This window comes from Oncorhynchus kisutch, unplaced genomic scaffold (genome assembly GCF_002021735.2).
Source record: "Oncorhynchus kisutch isolate 150728-3 unplaced genomic scaffold, Okis_V2 Okis03b-Okis08b_hom, whole genome shotgun sequence".
Lineage (NCBI taxonomy): Eukaryota > Metazoa > Chordata > Actinopteri > Salmoniformes > Salmonidae > Oncorhynchus > Oncorhynchus kisutch.
The window spans coordinates 20,314,280-20,341,127 of NW_022261980.1; the positions used below are offsets into that span (position 1 = coordinate 20,314,280).

At 46.8% G+C, this 26,848-nt stretch overlaps 4 protein-coding genes across 5 annotated transcripts in view; 1 reads left to right on the forward strand and 3 right to left on the reverse strand.

Moving 5' to 3' along the window:
- Nucleotides 1-438: 438 nt before the first annotated feature.
- On the reverse strand, nt 439-2,192 carry LOC109888082 (39S ribosomal protein L46, mitochondrial-like). Its single transcript, XM_031812422.1, has 4 exons — nt 2,162-2,192; nt 1,710-1,815; nt 1,437-1,618; nt 439-1,100 (listed from the first exon to the last, which is right to left on the reverse strand). Exons 1-4 carry the CDS (start codon nt 2,190-2,192, stop codon nt 823-825), a joined length of 597 nt encoding a protein of 198 aa, XP_031668282.1. The 3' UTR covers nt 439-822.
- LOC116359642 (39S ribosomal protein L46, mitochondrial-like) lies at nt 1,465-6,001 on the reverse strand. The gene is made up of 2 exons (XM_031812752.1): nt 5,695-6,001; nt 1,465-3,117 (listed from the first exon to the last, which is right to left on the reverse strand). The coding sequence occupies exons 1-2, from the start codon at nt 5,953-5,955 to the stop codon at nt 2,887-2,889; spliced, it is 492 nt and encodes a 163-aa protein (XP_031668612.1). The 5' UTR covers nt 5,956-6,001; the 3' UTR covers nt 1,465-2,886.
- Nucleotides 6,002-6,254: 253 nt separating this feature from the next.
- LOC109886379 (28S ribosomal protein S11, mitochondrial) lies at nt 6,255-14,505 on the forward strand. Of its 2 annotated transcripts, none has more exons than XM_031812754.1 (6): nt 6,255-6,444; nt 7,863-7,967; nt 10,272-10,370; nt 10,674-10,803; nt 10,990-11,052; nt 14,079-14,505. In XM_031812754.1, the coding sequence occupies exons 1-6, from the start codon at nt 6,359-6,361 to the stop codon at nt 14,184-14,186; spliced, it is 591 nt and encodes a 196-aa protein (XP_031668614.1). In that variant the 5' UTR covers nt 6,255-6,358; the 3' UTR covers nt 14,187-14,505. The 2 variants fall into 2 exon arrangements, with proteins under 2 accessions (XP_031668614.1, XP_031668613.1); XM_031812753.1 differs by having other exon boundaries at nt 6,257-6,444; nt 10,987-11,052.
- A 9,934-nt stretch (nt 14,506-24,439) lies between these two features.
- The window catches only part of LOC109886290 (pyruvate dehydrogenase phosphatase regulatory subunit, mitochondrial-like), a 40,358-nt gene continuing 37,949 nt past the window's right edge, over nt 24,440-26,848 (reverse strand). Inside the window, 2 exon segments of the mRNA XM_031812535.1 lie at nt 24,440-25,773; nt 26,552-26,688. Of these exon segments, the coding sequence (XP_031668395.1) occupies nt 25,506-25,773; nt 26,552-26,688 (405 nt within the window). The 3' untranslated portion in view covers nt 24,440-25,505.

Consider the following 26,848-nt stretch of genomic DNA (forward strand, 5'->3'; position numbering starts at 1 on the left):
CTTGCAGTTAACCATGGTTGACAGAGGAAGAACAATGATTCCAAGCTCCACCCTCCTTTTGAAGCTTCCAGTCTGTTATTCGAACTCAATCAGCTTGACCGAGTGATCTCCAGCCTTAACCTCATCAATACTCACACCTGTGTTAACGAGAGAATCACTGACATGATGTCAGCTGGTCCTATTGTGGCAGGGCTGAAATGCAGAGGAAATGTTTTTTGGGGATTCAGTACATTTGCATGGCTAAGAGGGACTTTGCAATAAAATGCAATTCATCTGATCACTCTTCATAACATTCTGGAGTATATGCAAATTGGCATCATACAAACTGAGGCAGCAGACTTTGTGAAAATTAATATTTGTGTCATTCTCAAAACTTTTGGCCACAACTGTAGAGACACGCTCTGACCAGTCCCTGTCTCACTACTGCCATCTAGTGGACAGGACAATACACTGTTTTGACCAGCCTCTCCTGTCTCACTACTGCCATCTAGTGGAGGACTGGAAAATACACTGTCTGCATAGAACAACACACAGGCAAAGAGACTGGCTTTCTATCCTCTGGGATATAGGCCTACAGACAACACTGAATGGTTTATATGTTGGAACAAATTATACACTTTAATCATGCTCTCTTATACACCAAGTGGACGGGCAGGAGAAAACAACAGTTGCTGTGACAGAAATATGACTTCCAGGACTCAACGAGGACGTTTCTAAAAAAGACATCCGTAACCATCACATCTTCTCCCTCAGCTCTCATCCGCTCCATCACAGGTGGAGTATGAAGCGGTCAACCTTCTCCATCAGCTCTCATCCACTCCATCACAGGTTGAGTATGAAGCGGTCAACCTTCTCCAAGTAAGGTGGCTTCAGGTATCCCTGCAGTTCAGTCTTCTTCACCCACAGGAAAGGTTCGTTCTGACTGGCTGAACCAGCGGACAGGAAAGGTTCTTTCTGACTGGCTGAACCAGCGGACAGGAAAGCTTTGAAAAAGAAGACCTTGGCTCCCACGCAGCGCTCTGTCCGGACCTCTTTGGGGAATTTGTACCTGTACACTCCACAGGGGGTGTTGCCAAGGAACGTAGCCTTGAAATCAGCCTCTGGAACGAAGAACAAACTTGGCGTTAGAACGGAGTTGTAGAACACAGAATTTAGAGTCTTTACTGATGTACCAGTGTTCAGGTGAAGGACTCTATCATGATACAGAACTAGAATAGTTAGATAAAGAGCCCTGATCAATAATATTGCATAGATCTCCTGCTCAAGCATGTGCCGTGTAGATATTTCTGGAACCTTCCAGAGAAACCTGATGGAAATATCTGACAGAGGAAACACTGCATCCTCCCAAATTGGCCCCCTAATTCAGAGCACTACTTTTGACCAGGGCCTATGAAGTAGTGCACTAGATATGGCTCCAGTACCACCACACAGCTGACCTGGCAGGCTGCTGAGGCCTCTCTCTGCTGTCTGTCGGAGAGTCTCCCCTGCCTCCCACTGGGCCTGAGGGAGCAGCCAGATGGTCTCTTTACCGACAGTCTGCTGGACCAGCAGGACCAGGCTGTCTCCTAGACACCTCTCCACTGAGCCCAGCGGTGTCCCACCTACATCTGAAACACAGAGTTACAGGTCAGTTTGACAGTCTGCTGGACCAGCAGGACCAGGCTGTCTCCTAGACACCTCTCCACTGAGCCCAGCGGTGTCCCACCTACATCTGAAACACAGAGTTACAGGTCAGTTTGACAGTCTGCTGGACCAGCAGGACCAGGCTGTCTCCTAGACACCTCTCCACTGAGCCCAGCGGTGTCCCACCTACATCTGAAACACAGAGTTAATGGTCAGTTTGACAGTCTGCTGGACCAGCAGGACCAGGCTGTCTCCTAGACACCTCTCCACTGAGCCCAGCGGTGTCCCACCTACATCTGAAACACAGGCTGTGATTATCAATGTATTTTCCTACTATCACTGACTTTTGACTGATAACTACTTTGAGGGAAAATGTTGTTACTACGACTGAGCTGTTGTCCCACCCAGCTATCTGGAGATGACCTCATTAACTGTAGGTGTCTATGGATAAGAGCATCTGCTGAATGACTAATATGCCAATGTTGTTCATGAAGCATTTCACTGTTAGTCTCCACCTGTTGTTCATGAAGCATTTCACTGTTGGTCTCCACCTGTTGTTCATGAAGCATTTCACTGTTAGTCTCCACCTGTTGTTCATGAAGCATTTCACTGTTAGTCTCCACCTGTTGTTCATGAAGCATTTCACTGTTAGTCTCCACCTGTTGTTCATGAAGCATTTCACTGTTAGTCTCCACCTGTTGTTCATGAAGCATTTCACTGTTAGTCTCCACCTGTTGTTCATGAAGCATTTCACTGTTAGTCTCCACCTATTGTTTATGAAGCATGTCAATGTTAGTCTCCACCTGTTGTTTTATGAAGCATTTCACTGGTTAGTCTCCACCTGTTGTTTATGAAGCATGTCAATGTTAGTCTCCACCTGTTGTTTATGAAGTATTTCACTGTTAGTCTCCACCTATTGGTCGTGAAGCATTTCACTGTTAGTCTCCACCTATTGCTCGTGAAGCATTTCACTGTTAGTCTCCACCTATTGGTCGTGAAGCATTTCACTGTTAGTCTCCACCTATTGGTCGTGAAGCATTTCACTGTTAGTCTCACCTGTTGTTTATGAAGCATTTCACTGTTAGTCTCCACCTGTTGTTTATGAAGCATTTCACTGTTAGTCTCCACCTGTTGTTCATGAAGCATTTCACTGTTAGTCTCCTCCACCTGTTGTTCATGAAGCACGTGACCAATAACATGTGATTTATTATTTGATTTGTTCCTAATGTTTTGTCGAGTCAGTGCATAGGGAATAGGGTGCCATTAAGGACAACCTCTCTGACTCCTACCTCTGTCTCTGAGAGCAGGTTGGAAGTGTTTGAGTTTCTGTTCCCAGGTGTCCTCCTGGTCCTGAGCGGTGATGGTCTCCTGGCCACCGTAGTCTGCCTCCTCCTCATCTGAATCATAGTTGTCTGCCTGTTTACGAGTCATACGTTCGGAGTCCTCAAGGAGCCTCTGTTCATGATCCGACAGCAAGCTTCTCTCCAGCTCCATCTGGGATTAGGATATCACAGAGACGTCACCCTCTCAAGCCCTAGGATATCACAGAGACGTCACCCTCTCAAGCCCTAGGATATCACAGAGACGTCACCCTCTCAAGCCCTAGGATATCACAGAGACGTCACCCTCTCAAGCCCTAGGATATCACAGAGACGTCACCCTCTCAAGCCCTAGGATATCACAGAGACGTCACCCTCTCAACCCCTAAGATATAACAGAGACCCCAAGGGTTGAGAGGGTGAGTAACATTTAATTAAAAAACAGTCCTCATGGGCACATGAATCTAAAATAATGTAGGCCTATGCAAATGCTTCTAACCAAAAGAGTCACCTATAGGCCTACTGGCATTAATTTACTTGTTGGATGGATTTGGATGCGCATTGGTGTCTAGTGATATTGGTGTCTAGCTGTAGGCTAGGTGTCTAGTGATATTGGTGTCTAGCTGTAGGCTAGGTGTCTAGCTGTAGGCTAGGTGTCTAGCTGTAGGCTAGGTGTCTAGCTGTAGGCTAGTGATATTGGTGTCTAGCTGTAGGCTAGTGATATTGGTGTCTAGCTGTAGGCTAGTGATATTGGTGTCTAGCTGTAGGCTAGTTGTCTAGTGATATTGGTGTCTAGCTGTAGACGAGTTGTCTAGTGATATTGGTGTCTAGCTGTAGACGAGTTGTCTAGTGATATTGGTGTCTAGCTGTAGGCTAGTTGTCTAGTGATGTTGGTGTCTAGCTGTCTAGTGATGTTGGTGTCTAGTGATGTTGGTGTCTAGCTGTAGGCTAGTTGTCTAGCTGTCTAGTGAACTTGGTGTCTAGCTGTCTAGTGATGTTGGTGTCTAGTTGTCTAGTGATCTTGGTGTCTAGCTGTCTAGTGATGTTGGTGTCTAGTTGTCTAGTGATGTTGGTGTCTAGCTGTCTAGTGATCTTGGTGTCTAGTTGTCTAGTGATCTTAGTGTCTAGCTGTCTAGTGATGTTGGTGTCTAGTTGTCTAGTGATGTTGGTGTCTAGCTGTCTAGTGATGTTGGTGTCTAGTGATCTTGGTGTCTAGTGATATTGGTGTCTAGCTGTCTAGTGATCTTGGTGTCTCGCTGTCTAGTGATGTTGGTGTCTCACTGTCTAGTGATATTGGTGTCTAGCTGTCTAGTGATGTTGGTGTCTAGCTGTCTAGTGATATTGATGTCTAGTTGTCTAGTGATATTGATGTCTAGTTGTAGGCTAGTTGTCTAGTGATGTTGGTGTCTAGCTGTCTAGTGATGTTGGTGTCTAGTTGTCTAGTGATGTTGGTGTCTAGTTGTCTAGTGATGTTGGTGTCTAGTTGTCTAGTGATGTTGGTGTCTAGTTGTCTAGTGATGTTGGTGTCTAGTTGTCTAGTGATATTGGTGTCTAGTTGTCTAGTGATATTGGTGTCTAGTTGTAGGCTAGGTGTCTAGTGATGTTGGTGTCTAGCTGTCTAGTGATGTTGGTGTCTAGTTGTCTTGTGATGTTGGCGTCTAGTGATGTTTGTGTCTAGTGATGTTGGTGTCTAGTGATGTTGGTGTCTAGCTGTAGGCTAGTTGTCTAGTGATGTTGGCGTCTAGTGATGTTGGTGTCTAGCTGTCTAGTGATGTTGGTCTAGTTGTCTAGTGATATTGGTGTCTAGCTGTAGGCTAGTTGTCTAGTGATGTTGGTGTCTAGTGATGTTGGTGTCTAGCTGTAGGCTAGTTGTCTAGTGATATTGGTGTCTAGTGATATTGGTGTCTAGCTGTAGGCTAGTTGTCTAGTGATGTTGGTGTCTAGCTGTCTCGTGATGTTGGTGTCTAGTTGTCTAGTGATGTTGGTGTCTCGTGATGTTTGTGTCTAGCTGTAGGCTAGTTGTCTAGTGATGTTGGTGTCTAGCGATGTTGGTGTCTAGCTGTCTAGTGATGTTGGTGTCTAGTTGTCTAGTGATGTTGGTGTCTAGTTGTCTAGTGATGTTGGTGTCTAGTTGTCTAGTGATGTTGGTGTCTAGCTGTAGGCTAGTTGTCTAGTGACGTTGGTGTCTAGCTGTAGGCTAGTTGTCTAGTGACATTGGTGTCTAGCTGTAGGCTAGTTGTCTAGTGATGTTGGTGTCTAGTTATGTTGGTGTCTAGTTATGTTGGTGTCTAGTTGTCTAGTGATATTGGTGTCTAGCTGTAGGCTAGTTGTCTAGTGATGCTGGTGTCTAGTGATATTGGTGTCTAGCTGTAGGCTAGTTGTCTAAATCATATTTACCATTGCATTTTAAACAAAGAGAAGAATGGTTAAATTAGCATTATTTAGGGCAACACCATAGTTTGTTGCATATAGGGGAGCTAACTCTTCATTCAGAGGAGTTGAGTCCCCCCCATCTGTATTCTGAACCCTGTAGCAGAGCAGTGGAGAGCAACAGGGCGCAGGGATTTATTCTAGCCTTACACTACTGATTCAACTCAATGAAGTCTTGGAAGTTGATTGGTTGAATATGTGTTAGTGCAAGGCTTGAAGCAAAGACCTGCACATCCACTTCAGGACCACGGTCAGCAAACCATCTCTGAGTATTCACTAGTGATTAGTACAGCCATTGACAAGTGAATGGAAACACATTTACCTGATGCATGAGCTCAGCGAATTGGTCTTCGATCGGGTTCCGCTCCTGTGATATGACAGGCAGCCTCTGGAGACACACCGCCCCGTACAGCTTCCATGGCGACGCGACGCTTTCCGTTTTACTTCTGGTCTGAGTTGCAGCTCGACAAGCAGAACCGAGAGAAATTTGACGAACTCCTGTATGTTTTAGCCCTGTCCGTCTGACATTTGTAATAAATTGACATATAGGGCGACTCGCCATCCTCGAGCAGGGCGCTGCCATCTTGATTCTCCTGTTTCCACCCACAATCCTCTGCGAAGAAGGGAGAGATTATGCTAAGGAAAAAGGGGTAGAGGAAATTAAGATAAATGTAGTTTGAAATATAAAATATTTAACATTAAGATCATTCATTGAAACATATATATTTTTAATTGATCTTAGATACATTTAGTGTAGAAATAAAAACGTTTATGCATAAGATTTTTGAACTAAATATTTTCTAATAATTTGTGTTGCTCCCCCACATTATTAATAATGTACTATTCCAGGAAACGCGTCATACTAAATGGCTAATATTGACTTTGTGACTGTGCTATCTATTGGAAACCTCCTCAATGTCACACATGTTGTTGTGTAACGCTCGTTGACTTGTTGGTTTCTAGTAGCTAAATTATATTATCTAATCATGCATAAATTAAATTGTATATTATCTAATTCTGTCAGGAGTGCCTGCCAACAGGTTGCTGGTTCCTTCAATGCAGGAGGCTCAATGTAAGTATCTCGTTTTTTTATACGGAATCCCATGCATGCAATTGACAGCTAGTTAACGTTATTTTACGATGCTAGTTTGAGAACTGGTAGTCTGGTACTTTAAACTCGACAAAGACCTTTACCGATTGAATTATACTGCCAGCTTGCTACACTTCATTCAACCGATCAGCTACCTTAGTTATCTATCTATACTAGGGGGCGGCAGGGTATCCTAGTGGTTAGAGCGTTGGACTAGTAACCGGAAGATTGCAAGTTCAAATCCCCAAGCTGACAAGGTACAAATCTGTCGTTCTGCCCCTGAACAGGCAGTTAACCCACTGTTCCTAGGCCGTCATTGAAAATAAGAATTTATTCTTAACTGACTTGCCTAGTAAAATAAAAAATAAATACGAAACAAAATTATAAACGCAACATGTAACAATTTCAGTTCGTGTGTGTAACAGCCATTGACAAGTGAACAATTTCAGAGTTACAGTTCATATAAGGAAAATAGTCAATTGAAATTAATCATTCCCTAATCTATGGATTTCACATGACTGGGTGGGGCCTTATTTATTTTTTTATAAACTTTTATTTAACTAGGCAAGTCAGAACAAAATCTTATTTACAATGATGGCCTACACTGGCCAAACCCGGACAACGCTGGGCCAATTGTGCGTCGCCCTATGGGAATCCCAATCATGGCCGGTTGTGCAGTGGAATCACCCTCCTATCCCATCCATGTAAGAATGCTGTTCTTTGACTACAGCTCAGTACCTTCCAAACTCATCATTATTAAGCTCAAGGCCCTGGGTCTCAACCCCTCCCAACTGGGTCCTGGACTTTGATGGTCCGCCCCCAGGTGGTGAAGATAGGAAACAACACCTCCACTTCGCTGATCCTCAACACAGGGGCCCCACAAGGGTGGGTGCTCAGCCCCCTCATTACTCCTTGTTCACCCATGACTGCGTGGCCACGCACACCTCCAACTCAAAAAGCTTCTTGATATGCCTGTCAGGTGGATGGATTATCTTGGCAAAGGAGAAATGGTCACTAACAGGGACATAAAAACACATTTGTGTAAATAATTTGAGAGAAATAAGCTTTTTCTGGGATTGTTTATTTCAGCTCATGAAACCAACACCTTCACATGTGGTGTTTATATTCCTGTTCACTAGATGATCTGGGCAGTTACTGGACTGTCTCAACATGAACCAGTTGATTTGCGGTCTGCAGAGAGCAGTGTGCTGATTGGTTTATTCTCTGTTATAGTTGTGGAACCAGCGGTCTGCAGAGAGCAGTGTGCTGATTGGTTTATTCTCTGTTATAGTTGTGGAACTAGCGGTCTGCAGAGAGCAGTGTGCTGATTGGTTTATTCTCTGTTATAGTTGTAGAACCAGCGGTCTGCAGTGTGCTGATTGGTTTATTCTCTGTTATAGTTGTGGAACCAGCGGTCTGCAGAGAGCAGTGTCCTCCAGTGCTGTCAGGTTGCAAGAGGATGCCAGTGTCTCAGCCACACCTGGGAAAATATCCAAAGACTTCAGGTAACACTAGCTCTCAGACTCTAGGTGGCATTCTGCCTTCTCCCTACAGCTCTCAGACACTAGGTGGCATTCTCCCTACAGCTCTCAACCATTCTGCCTTCTCCCTACAGCTCTGACTCTAGGTGGCATTCTCCCTACAGCTCTGACTCTAGGTGGCATTCTCCCTACAGCTCTCAGACTCTAGGTGGCATTCTTCCTACAGCTCTCAGACTCTAGGTGGCATTCTCCCTACAGCTCTGACTCTAGGTGGCATTCTCCCTACAGCTCTCAGACTCTAGGTGGCATTCTCCCTACAGCTCTGACTCTAGGTGGCATTCTCCCTACAGCTCTGACTCTAGGTGGCATTCTCCCTACAGCTCTGACTCTAGGTAGCATTCTCCCTACAGCTTTCAGCCATTCTCCCTACAGCTCAGACTCTAGGTGGCATTCTCCCTACAGCTCTCAGACTCTAGGTGGCATTCTCCCTACAGCTCTGACTCTAGGTAGCATTCTCCCTATAGCTCTCAGCCATTCTCCCTACAGCTCTCAGCCATTCTCCCTACAGCTCTCAGCCATTCTGCCTACAGCTCTCAGCCATTCTGCCTACAGCTCTCAGCCATTCTCCCTACAGCTCTCAGCCATTCTGCCATTCTCCCTACAGCTCTGACTCTAGGTAGCATTCTCCCTACAGCTCTCAGCCATTCTGCCTCCAGCCATTCTGCCTACAGCTCTCAGCCATTCGCTTCGCTCACAACTGGCTCATGTGAGCTACAATCCCAACTCTGTGTCATCAGCGAGAAACAATCCTTCAAAATAAAACAATAGTCCATTTTGCCCAGATCCATCCAGCAAAACTATAATTCAGCTCCACTACCTGAGTTTCATTGAAACACAGGTAGTTCCATCTGTCTTCGTAAACAAGCAATGAACCATGGAGATATGGCCTTGTGGGAACACTAACCCTATAAAGATGTTGTAATTTTAACCTTTTAGTAAAAAAAAAAAAAAAGATTTCTCTCTGATTTGAAAGATAAGGTCCATATGCCTCCAAAACCGTACTGCAAGCGATGCCTGTTAATGTTCAGCCCGAGCGTCATACAGAAGACACCTTTGTCCAATGACTTATTGGGTATCTGGGTTATTTTAATAGGATCCCTGTATATCAGTACCCACACCATATCCAGGTCAAATAGGGGAGAGGCGTTGTGCCGTGAGATGAGGTGTTGCTTTAGGATTTTTTAAACCCGGTTTGCTGTTCACTTGAGCGATCTCAGATGGGAGCTCAATGAAATCATGGCTCTATGTAATACTGTACACTTTCTGGAAGTTGTTCTGGATTTGGGGACTGTGAAAAGACCCCTGGTGGCATTTCTGGTGGGGTAAGTGTGTGGGTCAGAGATTTGTGTAAGTTGACTGTGCAAACAATTTGGTATTTAATGACTGTTTCTTATAATGTTGCAATCAGTCTCTCCTCTACTTCCAGCCCAGAGAGACTGTATTGATCTTAGCCTTCTGATGACAAGACGTGCCGCTCTGTTCTAGGCCAGCTGCAGCTTAACTAGGTGTTTCCTTCAGAATAATCTGAATTCACAATAATCAAGCTAAGATCGAACTAGAGCCTGCAGGACTTGACCATATGACTGGACAATAATCAAGCCTGAGAGCCTGCAGGACTTGCTTTGCGGAGTGTGGTATCAAGAAATCTGACAGACCTCTCCCCATCTTTACAACCATTGAATCTATATGTTTTGACAATGACAGTTTACACTCTAAGGCAACACCAAGTAATTTATTCTCCTCAACGTGTTTACCAGTTGAGGTATAGTTATGGTGCTGGAGGAGATGGCTGCCGTTTTACAGGCTCCTAACCAACTGGGCTATTTATTTCATTCACATTGTTTGTAACTTATTGTGTACATAATGTTGCTGCTACCATCTCTTATGACCGAAAAGAGCTCCTGGAGATCTGGACAGCGATTACTCACCTCGAACTGGACGCAGAGTTTTTTTATTTAATCAGCCCGAAGGAAAGGATATACTGCTTTGTCAAGACGAGGCCCAAATCCCCATCATCAGCGTGAAGAAAAGGGGGGGGAGGGCGGGGTGCATTCTAAGAATTCGTAGACGAGTAGGTAAACCACGACTCCCCTCCGTATTATTGGCCAACGTGCTCATTGGAAAACAAACTGGCCCATCTACGATTTAAGACTCCTACCAACGGGACATTAACTAGTAATATGTTTCACCGAGACGTGTCGACAACAGTCTTTGCTCAATATTGTCACGTTTCCAACAGTTTGCCCATGTTTCTTCCTCCTCTCTAAGTCACCTCCCCCCGATGCCTGGCCAGGACAGTGTGCTGAGATGGGCTGGGAAGAAGTACGAGGAGTTGCCAATAGCACATATCAAAGCCACATATAACAAGTAAGCCGACAGACAGTGATGTGAATAACTGATATATTAATGTCTCCCTCTAGTACACATGTCCAGCTGACAGACTGTGATGTGAATAACTGATATATTAATGTCTCCCTCTAGTACACATGTCCAGCTGACAGACAGTGATGTGAATAACTGATATATTTGAATGTCCAGCTGACAGACAGTGATGTGAATAACTGATATATTTGAATGTCCAGCGGACAGACTGTGATGTGAACAGCTGATATATTAATGTCTCCCTCCAGTACACATGTCCAGGTGATATATATTAATGTCTCCCTCCAGTACACATGTCCAGGTGACAGACTGTGAGGGCCAGTTCATGGTCAGAACATCGTGTGGAACCGAGGGGTTCAAGAACGTCAAGAAGTCCACTCCCATCGCTGCTCAGACAGCAGGCATCTCAGCTGCAGCGGTAAGATGAGACCACATGGAAAATATAGATCATGTAGACGTATAGTTAAGTTGTAGTCTGGCTGCTACAGACAAGAACACTGACATCTGTTCTCCACTAGAAGGCACTAGAGCCTAAAACAAACTGGCAAAAAGATGAATTTGTGTTTCCTGATGAATGGTCCTGTATTCTTCTTCTGGGCAGAAGGCCTCAGCGGTGGGGGTGACGTTTGTCCGCGTGTTGGTGAAAGGTCTGGGTCCTGGACGCTTGGTGAGAACCTTTTTGATGAAATGCAGAATTCATACCGTAGAGAAAGTGTTCACATGATGCATCTCCCCCACTCTGAAGTTATCCCAGCAGTTTGCCAGCAGCAGACCACCCTGTATACCACTGCTGGCTTTAACCAGCAGCAGACCACCCTGTATACCACTGCTGGCTTTAACCAGCAGCAGACCACCCTGTATCCCACTGCTGGCTTTAACCAGCAGCAGACCACCCTGTATCCCACTGCTGGCTTTAACCAGCAGCAGACCACCCTGCATCCCACTGTGTTAACCAGCAGACCACCCTGTATCCCACTATGTTAACCAGCAGCAGACAACCCTGCATCCCACTGGCTTTAACCAGCAGCAGACCACCCTGCATCCCACTATGTTAACCAGCAGCAGACCACCCTGCGTCCCACTGTGTTAACCAGCAGCAGACCACCCTGTATCCCACTGTGTTAACCAGCAGCAGACCACCCTGTATCCCACTGCTGGCTTTAACCAGCAGCAGACCACCCTGTATCCCACTGCTGGCTTTAACCAGCAGCAGACCACCCTGTATCCCACTGTTGGCTTTAACCAGCAGCAGACCACCCTGTATCCCACTGTTGGCTTTAACCAGCAGCAGACCACCCTGCATCCCACTGTTGGCTTTAACCAGCAGCAGACCACCCTGCATCCCACTGCTGGCTTTAACCAGCAGCAGACCACCCTGCATCCCACTGCTGGCTTTAACCAGCAGCAGACCACCCTGCATCCCACTGCTGGCTTTAACCAGCAGCAGACCACCCTGCATCCCACTGCTGGCTTTAACCAGCAGCAGACCACCCTGTATCCCACTGTGTTAACCAGCAGCAGACCACCCTGTATCCCACTGTGTTAACCAGCAGCAGACCACCCTGCATCCCACTGCTGGCTTTAACCAGCAGCAGACCACCCTGCATCCCACTGTTGGCTTTAACCAGCAGCAGACCACCCTGCATCCCACCATGTTAACCAGCAGCAGACCACCCTGCATCCCACTGCGGGCTTTAACCAGCAGCAGACCACCCTGCATCCCACTGCGTTAACCAGCAGCAGACCACCCTGCATCCCACTATGTTAACCAGCAGCAGACCACCCTGTATCCCACTGTTAATCAGCAGCAGACCACCCTGCATCCCACTATGTTAACCAGCAGCAGACCACCCTGTATCCCACTATGTTAACCAGCAGCAGACCACCCTGTATCCCACTATGTTAACCAGCAGTAGATCACCCTGCATCCCACTGTTAACCAACAGCAGACCACCCTGTATCCCACTATGTTAGGCAGCAGCAGACCACCCTGCATCCCACTATGTTAGGCAGCAGCATACCACCCTGCATCCCACTATGTTAACCAGCAGCAGACCACCCTGCATCCCACTGCTGGCTTTAACCAGCAGCAGACCACCCTGCATCCCACTGCTGGCTTTAACCAGCAGCAGACCACCCTGTATCCCACTATGTTAACCAGCAGCAGACCACCCTGCATCCCACTATGTTAACCAGCAGCAGACCACCCTGCATCCCACTATGTTAACCAGCAGCAGACCACCCTGCATCCCACTATGTTAACCAGCAGCAGACCACCCTGCATCCCACTATGTTAACCAGCAGCAGACCACCCTGTATCCCACTATGTTAACCAGCAGCAGACCACCCTGCATCCCACTATGTTAACCAGCAGCAGACCACCCTGCATCCCACTATGTTAACCAGCAGCAGACCACCCTGTATCCCACTATGTTAACCAGCAGCAGACCACCCTGCATCCCACTATGTTAACCAGCAGCAGACCACCCTGCATCCCACTATGTTAACCAGCAGCAGACCACCCTGCATCCCACTATGTTAACCAGCAGCAGACCACCCTGCATCCCACTATGTTAACCAGCAGCAGACCACCCTGCATCCCACTATGTTAACCAGCAGCAGACCACCCTGCATCCCACTATGTTAACCAGCAGCAGACCACCCTGTATCCCACTATGTTAACCAGCAGCAGACCACCCTGTATCCCACTATGTTAACCAGCAGCAGATCACCCTGCATCCCACTGTTAACCAGCAGCAGACCACCCTGTATCCCACTATGTTAGGCAGCAGCATACCACCCTGCATCCCACTATGTTAACCAGCAGCAGACCACCCTGCATCCCACTATGTTAATCAGCAGCAGACCACCCTGCATCCCACTGCTGGCTTTAACCAGCAGCAGACCACCCTGCATCCCACTGCTGGCTTTAACCAGCAGCAGACCACCCTGTATCCCACTATGTTAACCAGCAGCAGACCACCCTGCATCCCACTATGTTAACCAGCAGCAGACCACCCTGCATCCCACTATGTTAACCAGCAGCAGACCACCCTGTATCCCACTATGTTAACCAGCAGCAGACCACCCTGCATCCCACTATGTTAACCAGCAGCAGACCACCCTGTATCCCACTATGTTAACCAGCAGCAGACCACCCTGCATCCCACTATGTTAACCAGCAGCAGACCACCCTGCATCCCACTATGTTAACCAGCAGCAGACCACCCTGTATCCCACTATGTTAACCAGCAGCAGACCACCCTGCATCCCACTATGTTAACCAGCAGCAGACCACCCTGCATCCCACTATGTTAACCAGCAGCAGACCACCCTGCATCCCACTATGTTAACCAGCAGCAGACCACCCTGCATCCCACTATGTTAACCAGCAGCAGACCACCCTGCATCCCACTGCTGCCTTGTTTCTGAAGCTAACCAGGGTTGGTCCTGGTCAGTCCCTGGATGGGAGACCAGATGCTGCTGGAAGTGGTGTTGGAGGGCCAGTAGGAGTCACTTTTTCCTCTGGTCTAAAACAATTTCCCAATACCCCAGGTCATTGCTTTAAATTTGAATGTGTTCTCAGTCAATTTACCTGGTTAATTAAACATCTGGTTTTGAATCTGTCAGAATCTTGTAGAGATGAGGAAAAGACATTTGACTCGGTTCTGATGCATTTCTCTCTGTGTGCAGTCTGCCATCAAGGGTCTGACCATGGGAGGATTGGAGGTTGTGTCCATCACAGACAACACCCCCGTACCACACAATGGTTGTCGCCCTCGCAAGGCTAGAAGAATATGAACAGGACCGTACCATCATGGACTGCAGGGGTCCAGCAATCTGTCTTGTAACATGCTTAATGTTTTTGTTATATGAAGACAATTTTTTACTGGTATTTAAGCATTTTGGAAAATACCTGTACATGCAGAAATGTTTAAAACATTCAGGGCCTGTTTCCCAGACACCGATTCATCCCTGAACTGAAAAACAAGTTCAATGTAGAATCTGCAGTCCAGGACTTAATCTGTGTCTGGGGGAACTGGCCCTGAATGCATGTACCAGCACATCTAGTAACAGATAAATGATTAATCGATGTTTATTAAATCCATATACACCCAAACCCCTGTATAACATGTGTTGTAAATACAAGGCTTCCATCAGGAGAGAACCTGGTCAGATCAGTCCAGCAGGAGAGAACCTGGTCAGATCAGTCCATCAGGAGAGAACCTGGTCAGATCAGTCCAGCCAGGAGAGAACCTGGTCAGATCAGTCCAGCCAGGAGAGAACCTGGTCAGATCAGTCCATCAGGAGAGAACCTGGTCAGATCAGTCTACCAGGAGAGAACCTGGTCAGATCAGTCCAGCAGGTTTGTCACTATAACTAACATGAGGTGAACAACCAAAACATGCAGTTTTACAGAAACTCTGTTCATCAACTAGTCAAACGTTACAGACCATGCTGACTCCCTGGTTCCATCAAGGTGTTCTGCTATGAGGAGTCAAACAGAACATCTCTCCTACTGTACAGTAGGTAACAGAACATCTCTGCTACTGTAGTCTAGTGTCTGTGAGCTGCAGGTAACAGATCATCTCTGCTACTGTAGCCTAGTGTCTGTACAGTAGGTAACAGAACATCTCTGCTACTGTAGTCTAGCGTCTGTGAGCTGCAGGTAACAGATCATCTCTGCTACTGTAGCCTCGTGTCTGTACAGTAGGTAACAGAACATCTCTGCTACTGCAGTCTAGTGTCTGTGAGCTGCAGGTAACAGATCATCTCTGCTACTGTAGCCTAGTGTCTGAGCTGCAGGTAAGAATGTTGAGGAAGAGGAGTGGTCCTAATGAAACTAGATGACATCATCTGAAAGTCAAACCAGCCAGCACATTCAACGTAGTGATTATAGTGGGGGCTGAAATTATATTCAACATAGTGATTATTCTGGATAGTGGGGGCTGAAATTATATTCAACATAGTGATTATTCTGGATAGTGGGGGCTGAAATTATATTCAACATAGTGATTATTCTGGATAGTGGGGGCTGAAATTATATTCAACAGTGATTATTCTGGATAGTGGGGGCTGAAATTATATTCAACAGTGATTATTCTGGATAGTGGGGGCTGAAATTATATTCAACAGTGATTATTCTGGATAGTGGGGGCTGAAATTATTGACACCCTTGATAAAGATGAGCAAAAACAATTCATATTCTGAGTTATATTTTATGCTAATTGTATACTAATACAATTGTTCAAAGAGATTATGTTTAACAAAATGTTCTCCTCAAAAGTTGGTAAAAATTGACACCAGTTTTCAAAACCTCACCTTGCGAGAATAACGGCACGGCCTTTTTCTAAAATGTTTTCTGAGAAGGTAATAAACATAGGAAGGGATCTTAAACTATCCCTCCATACAGAATCCTTTCAGATCATAGATATCCTGCTTCCTCTGGGGTTATGGTCTGCCCTCTTCCATTCAGATCATAGATATCCTGCTTCCTCTGGGGTTATGGTCTGCCCTCTTCCATTCAGATCATAGATATCCTGCTTCCTCTGGGGTTATGGTCTGCCCTCTTCCATTCAGATCATAGATATCCTGCTTCCTCTGGGGTTATGGTCTGCCCTCTTCCATTCAGATCATAGATATCCTGCTTCCTCTGGGGTTATGGTCTGCCCTCTTCCATTCAGATCATAGATATCCTGCTTCCTCTGGGGTTATGGTCTGCCCTCTTCCATTCAGATCATAGATATCCTGCTTCCTCTGGGGTTATGGTCTGCCCTCTTCCATTCAGATCATAGATATCCTGCTTCCTCTGGGGTTATGGTCTGCCCTCTTCCATTCAGATCATAGATATCCTGCTTCCTCTGGGGTTATGGTCTGCCCTCTTCCATTCAGATCATAGATATCCTGCTTCCTCTGGGGTTATGGTCTGCCCTCTTCCATTCAGATCATAGATATCCTGCTTCCTCTGGGGTTATGGTCTGCCCTCTTCCATTCAGATCATAGATATCCTGCTTCCTCTGGGGTTATGGTCTGCCCTCTTCCATTCAGATCATAGATATCCTGCTTCCTCTGGGGTTATGGTCTGCCCTCTTCCATTCAGATCATAGATATCCTGCTTCCTCTGGGGTTATGGTCTGCCCTCTTCCATTCAGATCATAGATATCCTGCTTCCTCTGGGGTTATGGTCTGCCCTCTTCCATTCAGATCATAGATATCCTGCTTCCTCTGGGGTTATGGTCTGCCCTCTTCCATTCAGATCATAGATATCCTGCTTCCTCTGGGGTTATGGTCTGCCCTCTTCCATTCAGATCATAGATATCCTGCTTCCTCTGGGGTTATGGTCTGCCCTCTTCCATTCAGATCATAGATATCCTGCTTCCTCTGGGGTTATGGTCTGCCCTCTTCCATTCAGATCATAGATATCCTGCTTCCTCTGGGGTTATGGTCTGCCCTCTTCCATTCAGATCATAGATATCCTGCTTCCTCTGGGGTTATGGTCTGCCCTCTTCCATTCAAAACACAGCTTTTCAATGGGGTTCAAGAGCCTGCTGGTCTGCCATCTCTATCATGTTATCCAACTGGTCTGGCTGGCCAAAGAGCTCTATTATCATGTTATCCAACTGGTCTGACTGGCCAAAGAGCTCTTATGTTATCCAACTGGCCAAAGAGCTCTTATGTTATCTGACTGGTCTGGCTGGCCATATAGCTCTATCATGTTATCCAACTGGTCTGGCTGGCCAAAGAGCTCTATCATGTTATCCAACTGGCCAAAGAGCTCTATCATGTTATCCAACTGGCCAAAGAGCTCTATCATGTTATCCAACTGGCCAAAGAGCTCTATCATGTTATCCAACTGGCCAAAGAGCTCTATCATGTTATCCAACTGGCCAAAGAGCTCTATCATGTTATCCAACTGGCCAAAGAGCTCTATCATGTTATCCAACTGGCCAAAGAGCTCTATCATGTTATCCAACTGGCCAAAGAGCTCTATCATGTTATCCAACTGGCCAAAGAGCTCTATCATGTTATCCAACTGGCCAAAGAGCTCTATCATGTTATCCAACTGGCCAAAGAGCTCTATCATGTTATCCAACTGGCCAAAGAGCTCTATCATGTTATCCAACTGGCCAAAGAGCTCTATCATGTTATCCAACTGGCCAAAGAGCTCTATCATGTTATCCAACTGGCCAAAGAGCTCTATCATGTTATCCAACTGGCCAAAGAGCTCTATCATGTTATCCAACTGGCCAAAGAGCTCTATCATGTTATCCAACTGGCCAAAGAGCTCTATCATGTTATCCAACTGGCCAAAGAGCTCTATCATGTTATCCAACTGGCCAAAGAGCTCTATCATGTTATCCAACTGGCCAAAGAGCTCTATCATGTTATCCAACTGGCCAAAGAGCTCTATCATGTTATCCAACTGGCCAAAGAGCTCTATCATGTTATCCAACTGGCCAAAGAGCTCTATCATGTTATCCAACTGGCCAAAGAGCTCTATCATGTTATCCAACTGGCCAAAGAGCTCTATCATGTTATCCAACTGGCCAAAGAGCTCTATCATGTTATCCAACTGGCCAAAGAGCTCTATCATGTTATCCAACTGGCCAAAGAGCTCTATCATGTTATCCAACTGGCCAAAGAGCTCTATCATGTTATCCAACTGGCCAAAGAGCTCTATTATGTTATCCAACTGGCCAAAGAGCTCTATTATGTTATCCAACTGGCCAAAGAGCTCTTATCATGTTATCCAACTGGCCAAAGAGCTCTATTATCATGTTATCCAACTGGCCAAAGAGCTCTATTATCATGTTATCCAACTGGCCAAAGAGCTCTATCATGTTATCCAACTGGCCAAAGAGCTCTTATCATGTTATCCAACTGGCCAAAGAGCTCTTATCATGTTATCCAACTGGCCAAAGAGCTCTATCATGTTATCCAACTGGCCAAAGAGCTCTATCATGTTATCCAACTGGCCAAAGAGCTCTATCATGTTATCCAACTGGCCAAAGAGCTCTATCATGTTATCCAACTGGCCAAAGAGCTCTATTATGTTATCCAACTGGCCAAAGAGCTCTTATGTTATCCAACTGGCCAAAGAGCTCTTATCATGTTATCCAACTGGCCAAAGAGCTCTATCATGTTATCCAACTGGCCAAAGAGCTCTATCATGTTATCCAACTGGTCAAAGAGCTCTTATCATGTTATCCAACTGGCCAAAGAGCTCTTATCATGTTATCCAACTGGCCAAAGAGCTCTATCATGTTATCCAACTGGTCTGACTGGCCAAAGAGCTCTATCATGTTATCCAACTGGTCGGGCTGGCCAAATAGCTCTATTGACATGTTATCCAACTGGTCTGACTGGCCATAGAGCTCTATCATGTTATCCAACTGGTCTGGCTGGACAAAGAGCTCTATTATCATGTTATCCAACTGGTCAAAGAGCTCTATCATGTTATCCAACTGGTCTGACTGGCCAAAGAGCTCTATCATGTTATCCAACTGGTCAAAGCTCTATCATGTTATCCAACTGGTCAAAGAGCTCTATCATGTTATCCAACTGGTCAAAGAGCTATATTATCATGTTATCCAACTGGTCTGACTGGCCAAAGAGCTCTATCATGTTATCCAACTGGTCTGACTGGCCAAAGAGCTCTATCATGTTATCCAACTGGTCAAAGCTCTATCATGTTATCCAACTGGTCTGGCTGGCCAAAGAGCTCTATCATGTTATCCAACTGGTCTGACTGGCCAAAGAGCTCTATCATGTTATCCAACTGGTCTGACTGGCCAAAGAGCTCTATTATCATGTTATCCAACTGGTCTGACTGGACAAAGAGCTCTTATCATGTTATCCAACTGGTCAAAGAGCTCTTATCATGTTATCCAACTGGTCTGACTGGACAAAGAGCTCTATCATGTTATCCAACTGGTCAAAGAGCTCTTATCATGTTATCCAACTGGTCAAAGAGCTCTTATCATGTTATCCAACTGGTCTGACTGGCCAAAGAGCTCTATCATGTTATCCAACTGGTCTGACTGGCCAAAGAGCTCTATCATGTTATCCAACTGGTCTGACTGGCCAAAGAGCTCTATCATGTTATCCAACTGGTCTGACTGGCCAAAGAGCTCTATCATGTTATCCAACTGGTCTGGCTGGACAAAGAGCTCTATTATCATGTTATCCAACTGGTCAAAGAGCTCTATCATGTTATCCAACTGGTCTGACTGGCCAAAGAGCTCTATCATGTTATCCAACTGGTCAAAGCTCTATCATGTTATCCAACTGGTCAAAGAGCTCTATCATGTTATCCAACTGGTCAAAGAGCTATATTATCATGTTATCCAACTGGTCTGACTGGCCAAAGAGCTCTATCATGTTATCCAACTGGTCTGACTGGCCAAAGAGCTCTATCATGTTATCCAACTGGTCAAAGCTCTATCATGTTATCCAACTGGTCTGGCTGGCCAAAGAGCTCTATCATGTTATCCAACTGGTCTGACTGGCCAAAGAGCTCTATCATGTTATCCAACTGGTCTGACTGGCCAAAGAGCTCTATTATCATGTTATCCAACTGGTCTGACTGGACAAAGAGCTCTTATCATGTTATCCAACTGGTCAAAGAGCTCTTATCATGTTATCCAACTGGTCTGACTGGACAAAGAGCTCTATCATGTTATCCAACTGGTCAAAGAGCTCTTATCATGTTATCCAACTGGTCAAAGAGCTCGTATCATGTTATCCAACTGGTCTGACTGGCCAAAGAGCTCTATCATGTTATCCAACTGGTCTGACTGGCCAAAGAGCTCTATCATGTTATCCAACTGGTCTGACTGGCCAAAGAGCTCTATTATCATGTTATCCAACTGGCCAAAGAGCTCTATCATGTTATCCAACTGGTCAAAGAGCTCTTATCATGTTATCCAACTGGTCTGGCTGGCCAAATAGCTCTATCATGTAATCCAACTGGTCAAAGAGCTCTATCATGTTATCCAACTGGTCTGACTGGCCAAAGAGCTCTATCATGTTATCCAACTGGTCTGGCTGGCCAAAGAGCTCTATTATCATGTTATCCAACTGGCCAAAGAGCTCTATCATGTTATCCAACTGGTCAAAGAGCTCTTATCATGTTATCCAACTGGTCTGGCTGGCCAAATAGCTCTATCATGTTATCCAACTGGTCAAAGAGCTCTATCATGTTATCCAACTGGTCTGACTGGCCAAAGAGCTCTATCATGTTATCCAACTGGTCTGGCTGGCCAAAGAGCTCTATCATGTTATCCAACTGATCTGACTGGCCAAAGAGCTCTATTATCATGTTATCCAACTGACACATACCATGGGACAGCGGTCACTAATATCCAAAGCAAATACCCCAGAATATTACTCTGGAGTATTTGTAAATATGAGGTCAATCAAAGTCGATTTCATATTGTCCTTTAAGTTTGGACAAGTGGGCTTTGTAATCAGCTGGGTCAAATTTAGATTAGTACAACAGTCACGTATACAGTCAGCTTCCAGCATCCATGCAAGATTAAAATCTCCAGTGATCAACACCTCTGGGGTAATGAATATGGCAATTAAATCAGGGAGTTTGTTTAGTACACACTTCTTGGCGGAAGGTGGACGGTAGATTCCTATAACTGTTATTCTTGACTTTGAACACAACTGAAGACTTAAAGCCAACAATTATACTAGTTTAGGACTGAAGGTGGCCTTTAACAGAGACACAGAAAGAAGATTCCTTGTGTAAATAGCAACACCACCACCGTTGCCTTTCCTACCAGCCCTAAACACATTGTAACCATCCATAGTAACACCACCACCGTTGCCTTTCCTACCAGCCCTAAACACATTGTAACCATCCATAGTAACACCACCACCGTTGCCTTTCCTACCAGCCCTAAACACATTATACCCATCCATAGTAACACCACCACCGTTGCCTTTCCTACCAGCCCTAAACACATTGTAACCATCCATAGAAACACCACCACCGTTGCTATCAGCCCTAAACACATTGTAACCATCCATAGAAACACCACCACCGTTGCCTTTCCTACCAGCCCTAAACACATTGTAACCATCCATAGAAACACCACCACCGTTACCTTTCCTACCAGCCCTAAACACATTGTAACCATCCATAGTAACACCACCACCGTTGCCTTTCCTACCAGCCCTAAACACATTGTAACCATCCATAGTAACACCACCACCGGTGCCTTTCCTACCAGCCCTAAACACAACACCAACACCGTTGCCTTTCCTACCAGCCCTAAACACATTGTAACCATCCATAGAAACACCACCACCGTTGCCTTTCCTACCAGCCCTAAACACATTGTAACCATCCATAGAAACACCACAACCGTTACCTTTCCTACCAGCCCTAAACACATTGTAACCATCCATAGAAACACCACAACCGTTACCTTTCCTACCAGCCCTAAACACATTGTAACCATCCATAGAAACACCACAACCGTTGCCTTTCCTACCAGCCCTAAACACATTGTAACCATCCATAGTAACACCACCACCGTTGCCTTTCCTACCAGCCCTAAACACATTGTAACCATCCATAGTAACACCACCACCGTTACCTTTCCTACCAGCCCTAAACACATTGTAACCATCCATAGTAACACCACCACCGTTACCTTTCCTACCAGCCCTAATCACATTGTAACCATCCATAGTAACACCACCACCGTTGCCTTTCCTACCAGCCCTAATCATTGTAACCATCCATAGTAACACCACCACCGTTGCCTTTCCTACCAGCCCTAAACACATTGTAACCATCCATAGTAACACCACCACCGTTGCCTTTCCTACCAGCCCTAAACACATTGTAACCATCCAGTAACACCACCACCGTTGCCTTTCCTACCAGCCCTAAACACATTGTAACCATCCATAGAAACACCACCGCCATTCCCTTTCCTACCAGCCCTAAACACATTGTAACCATCCATAGTAACACCACCACCGTTGCCTTTCCTACCAGCCCTAATCACATTGTAACCATCCATAGTAACACCACCACCGTTGCCTTTCCTACCAGCCCTAAACACATTGTAACCATCCATAGTAACACCACCACCGGTGCCTTTCCTACCAGCCCTAAACACAACACCACCACCGTTGCCTTTCCTACCAGCCCTAAACACATTGGAACCATCCATAGAAACACCACCACCGTTACCTTTCCTACCAGCCCTAAACACATTGTAACACTACCACCGTTACCTTTCCTACCAGCCCTTTATGTCACCACCTTCAGATACAACATGTAGAACTCTCATAGAGACTAAAGAACGTTTCTCTGGTCCCATTGTCACCACCTTCAGATACAACATGTAGAACTCTCATAGAGACTAAAGAACGTTTCTCTGGTTAGCCCCATTATGTCACCACCTTCAGTCATAGAGACTAAAGAACGTTTCTCTGGTCCCATTATGTCACCACCTTCAGATACAACATGTAGAACTCTCAGTGTCCAATGAGGAGATGGTAAACATGACTTCCATGTACTGATAATATTGTCCTCACATTAATTTAGTTGACCAAGAACCTTTCCAGTGTTTGATGACAACAGCCGGGAGCCATTTTCACCCAGGTGAATTCCGTCTTCCAGAAAGTAGCCTATTCCAGAAGGAGTCAGACTTGTCGACGAAGGACTTACCCGGGTCCTTGGTCAGACGCATTAACCACTGGGGAAGAGACCAAAAGACGGCTAAAACACTCAGTCCCCACAACGACGAGGAGGAGATGGAATCGGGGCCAGAGACAATGAAACGTCCTGCTAACTTCTGTGCATTCTCCAAGAGTCTCTTAGCTTTACAGAGTTCACACACATAATATCATTAGACCCAATATGCAACACAACTGTTTTCAGAGCAGGTTTCTTGATGGTGGGCATGACTTCTGATAACTTAGGGTTAGGGTCTAATACCTTAGCTCCTGGAAAACAAAGGTACGGGTATTTCTGACTTCCACCAATCTAACCACGGAGCTTCCTGTAATAATGGTTGATAGCTGCTGTCCATATCGAGCCGGAGCCCTCAACCCAACCTCACTAACGTCTAGCAGTGGTAAGGTGTTGGGACTCTGCTGTCCATATCGATCCGGAGCCCTCAGTCCAACCTCACTAACGTCTAGCAGTGGTAAGGTGTTGGGACTCTGCTGTCCATATCGAGCCGGAGCCCTCAAACCAACCTCACTAACGTCTTAAATCTAAATTACGGATCTTATTGTCGTCCCCTTATGCCATAGTTTGTACATCTCAATTGTCAGCAGAAACCACATTTGTGGTCAGCCATATCACCTGTACAGGTGAGTCTCCTGTATTGTGTGTCAGTTACCTGTATCTCTCTCCTCTACTCAGAGCAGGTGAGTCTCCTGTATTGTGTGTCAGTTACCGGTATCTCTCTCCCCTCCTCAGAGCAGGTGAGTCTACTGTATTGTGTGTCAGTTACTGGTATCTCTCTCCCCTCCTCAGAGCAGGTGAGTCTCCTGTATTGTGTGTCAGTTACCTGTATCTCTCTACTCAGAGCAGGTGAGTCTCCTGTATTGTGTGTCAGTTACTGGTATCTCTCTCCCCTACTCAGAGCAGGTGAGTCTCCTGTATTGTGTGTCAGTTACTGGTATCTCTCTCCCCTACTCAGAGCAGGTGAGTCTCCTGTATTGTGTGTCAGTTACCTGTATCTCTCTCTACTCAGAGCAGGTGAGGCTCCTGTATTGTGTCAGTTACCGGTATCTCTCTACTCAGAGCAGGTGAGGGCGCAGGGGGAAGGGGTGCGGGGCAAGGGGCTCAGGGGGAAAGGGCGCAGGGGCAAGGGGCTCAGGGGGAAAGGGCTCAGGGGGAAAGGGCGCAGGGGGAAAGGGCGCAGGGGGAAAGGGCGCAGGGGGAAAGGGCGCAGGGGGAAAGGGCGCAGGGGGAAAGGGCGCAGGGGGGAGGGCTCAGGGCGCAGGGGGAAAGGCTCAGGGCGCAGGGGGAAAGGGCGCAGGGGGAAGGGGTGCGACCAAACAGATGTGGGACCATATCATAGCTGGATAGTTTTATTCTGTACAAAGTGTTTCAGTCTGATAAACATGGTACAACTCATCAAATCTGTGCTACTTCAACATATTTACAACTTCACTCATATACAAAAATACATTTATTTTGAACATTTCTCCTTTCTTTACACAGACACCCATCCAGAGGGAGATCGATAGGAAATCACCCACCAACCACGAGGCCTCCCATTGGACAGGGCAGCGGGTTTCCACCAATAAGAGGGAATTTAACATGGATGTTCCCTTCTCCGTCACGCCACCCCCCTCAGATAACCACTACTGTCCTCCCCACCGTACTCACTCAGACCGCAGGACTTTAAAAGGTTCAGATATACAGTTAATATATGGTTATCACGTGATATGTAGAGGGAGGGACGCACTGAGAGGCAGTCCAGACAGACAACTCTGGACCTGGGGGGGGGGGGGCAGTCCTGACAGACAGTCAACTCTGGACCTTGAGGGGGAGGCAGTCCTGACAGACAGACAACTCTGGAGTTTTTGGTATCTTGTAGATATTGCACTATGAAAGAGAAGGGGAGAGAGGGATGGGGGGCCAGGGGATTGATTGTCCGTTAAATGGTACGCCCCTTCAGCGTGGGAGCGAGAGGCCAAGAACAGATCGGACCAGAAGGGTAGAGCGAGAGGCCGAGAACAGATCGGACCAGAAGGGTAGAGCGAGAGGCCGAGAACAGATCGGCACCAGAAGGATGGAGCGAGAGGCCGAGAACAGATCGGCACCAGAAGGGTGGAGCGAGAGGCAGAGAACAGATCGGCACCAGAAGGGTGGAGCGAGAGACGGTGGAGCGAGAGACAGAATAGATCGGCACCAGAAGGGTGGAGCGAGAGGCAGAGAACAGATCGGCACCAGAAGGGTGGAGCGAGAGACGGTGGAGCGAGAGACAGAATAGATCGGCACCAGAAGGGTGGAGCGAGAGGCAGAGAACAGATCGGCACCAGAAGGGTGGAGCGAGAGAAAGGTTAAAGGGTCATGTCTGGAGGAGTTCACCCTTCACTCAGACCCCTCTTCTTAAATCCTACATTCCTTCCTCCTCATTTGCCCTGAAAGTTACTGAGCTCCATCTCATCTTTGCGTCGTCTCTGCTGGGCGAACAGAGAGCTGAAGGGGTACAGCTTCGCCTTGGCTGGGTATCTCTGCCCTGCTATATCCACCTCGTAATCACCCCTGTTGATGAAGTCCGGGGTCACCGCGGCAGGGGAGCCGTCCAGGGAGGGCGGCGAGACAAAGCCCAGACACACGTGTCTTTCCAGGGTGTAGGAGTAGGCAGAGGAGGTGGTGGTACCACACAGCTCCCCATTCCTGAAGAGACAGAGACGAGACAGACAGATGAGACAGAGAGAGAGAGACAGAGAAAGAGGACAGAGAGAGAAAGAGAGAGAGAAAGAGAGAGAGACAGAGAGAGAGAGAGACAGAGAGCGACAGAGAGAGACAGAGAGAGACAGAGAGCGATGGAGAGAGAGAAAGAGAGCGACAGAGAGACGAGACAGAGAGCATTAGATGGTGAAAATAAAATATTGATCCTGTAACCCTCTGATAGCCTCTTCATCCAGACTGTGTGTGTAAGCCAGTTTAGGGGTTCAGAGGCTAGGGCAGTTTAGGGGTTCAGAGGCTAGGGCAGTTTAGGGGTTCAGAGGCTAGGGCAGTTTAGGGGTTCAGAGGCTAGGGCAGTTTAGGGGTTCAGAGGCTAGGGCAGTTGAGGGGTTCAGAGGCTAGGGCAGTTGAGGGGTTCAGAGGCTAGGGCAGTTGAGGGGTTCAGAGGCTAGGGCAGTTGAGGGGTTCAGAGGCTAGGGCAGTTGAGGGGTTCAGAGGCTAGGGCAGTTGAGGGGTTCAGAGGCTAGGGCAGTTGAGGGGTTCAGAGGCTAGGGCAGTTGAGGGGTTCAGAGGCTAGGGCAGTTGAGGGGTTCAGAGGCTAGGGCAGTAGAGGGATTCAGAGGCTAGGGTAGTTGAGGGGTTCAGAGGCTAGGGCAGTTGAGGGGTTCAGAGGCTAGGGCAGATTAGGGGTTTAGAGGCTAGGGCAGCGGACAGCTACTATTGTAGTGTCTGCTGAGCAGTTCAGGGGTTCAGAGGCTTGTCTAACCTGTAGATGGGTTCTCCCCACCAGGGCCACAGGTCCAGCTCTGTGTCATGATCCTCCAGGACCAACATGATGAAGCGACGGCTCACCCCCTCCTGACGCTGATGCAGCAGAGACGCTCGACCCAGGAAGTCTATGTCCTGGAGGAGGGGACAGAGAGAGGAAGAGGAGGGGACAGAGAGAGGAAGAGGAGGGGACAGAGAGAGGAAGAGGAGGGGACAGAGAGAGGAAGAGGAGGGGACAGAGAGAGGAAGAGGAGGGGACAGAGAGAGGAAGAGGAGGGGACAGAGAGAGGAAGAG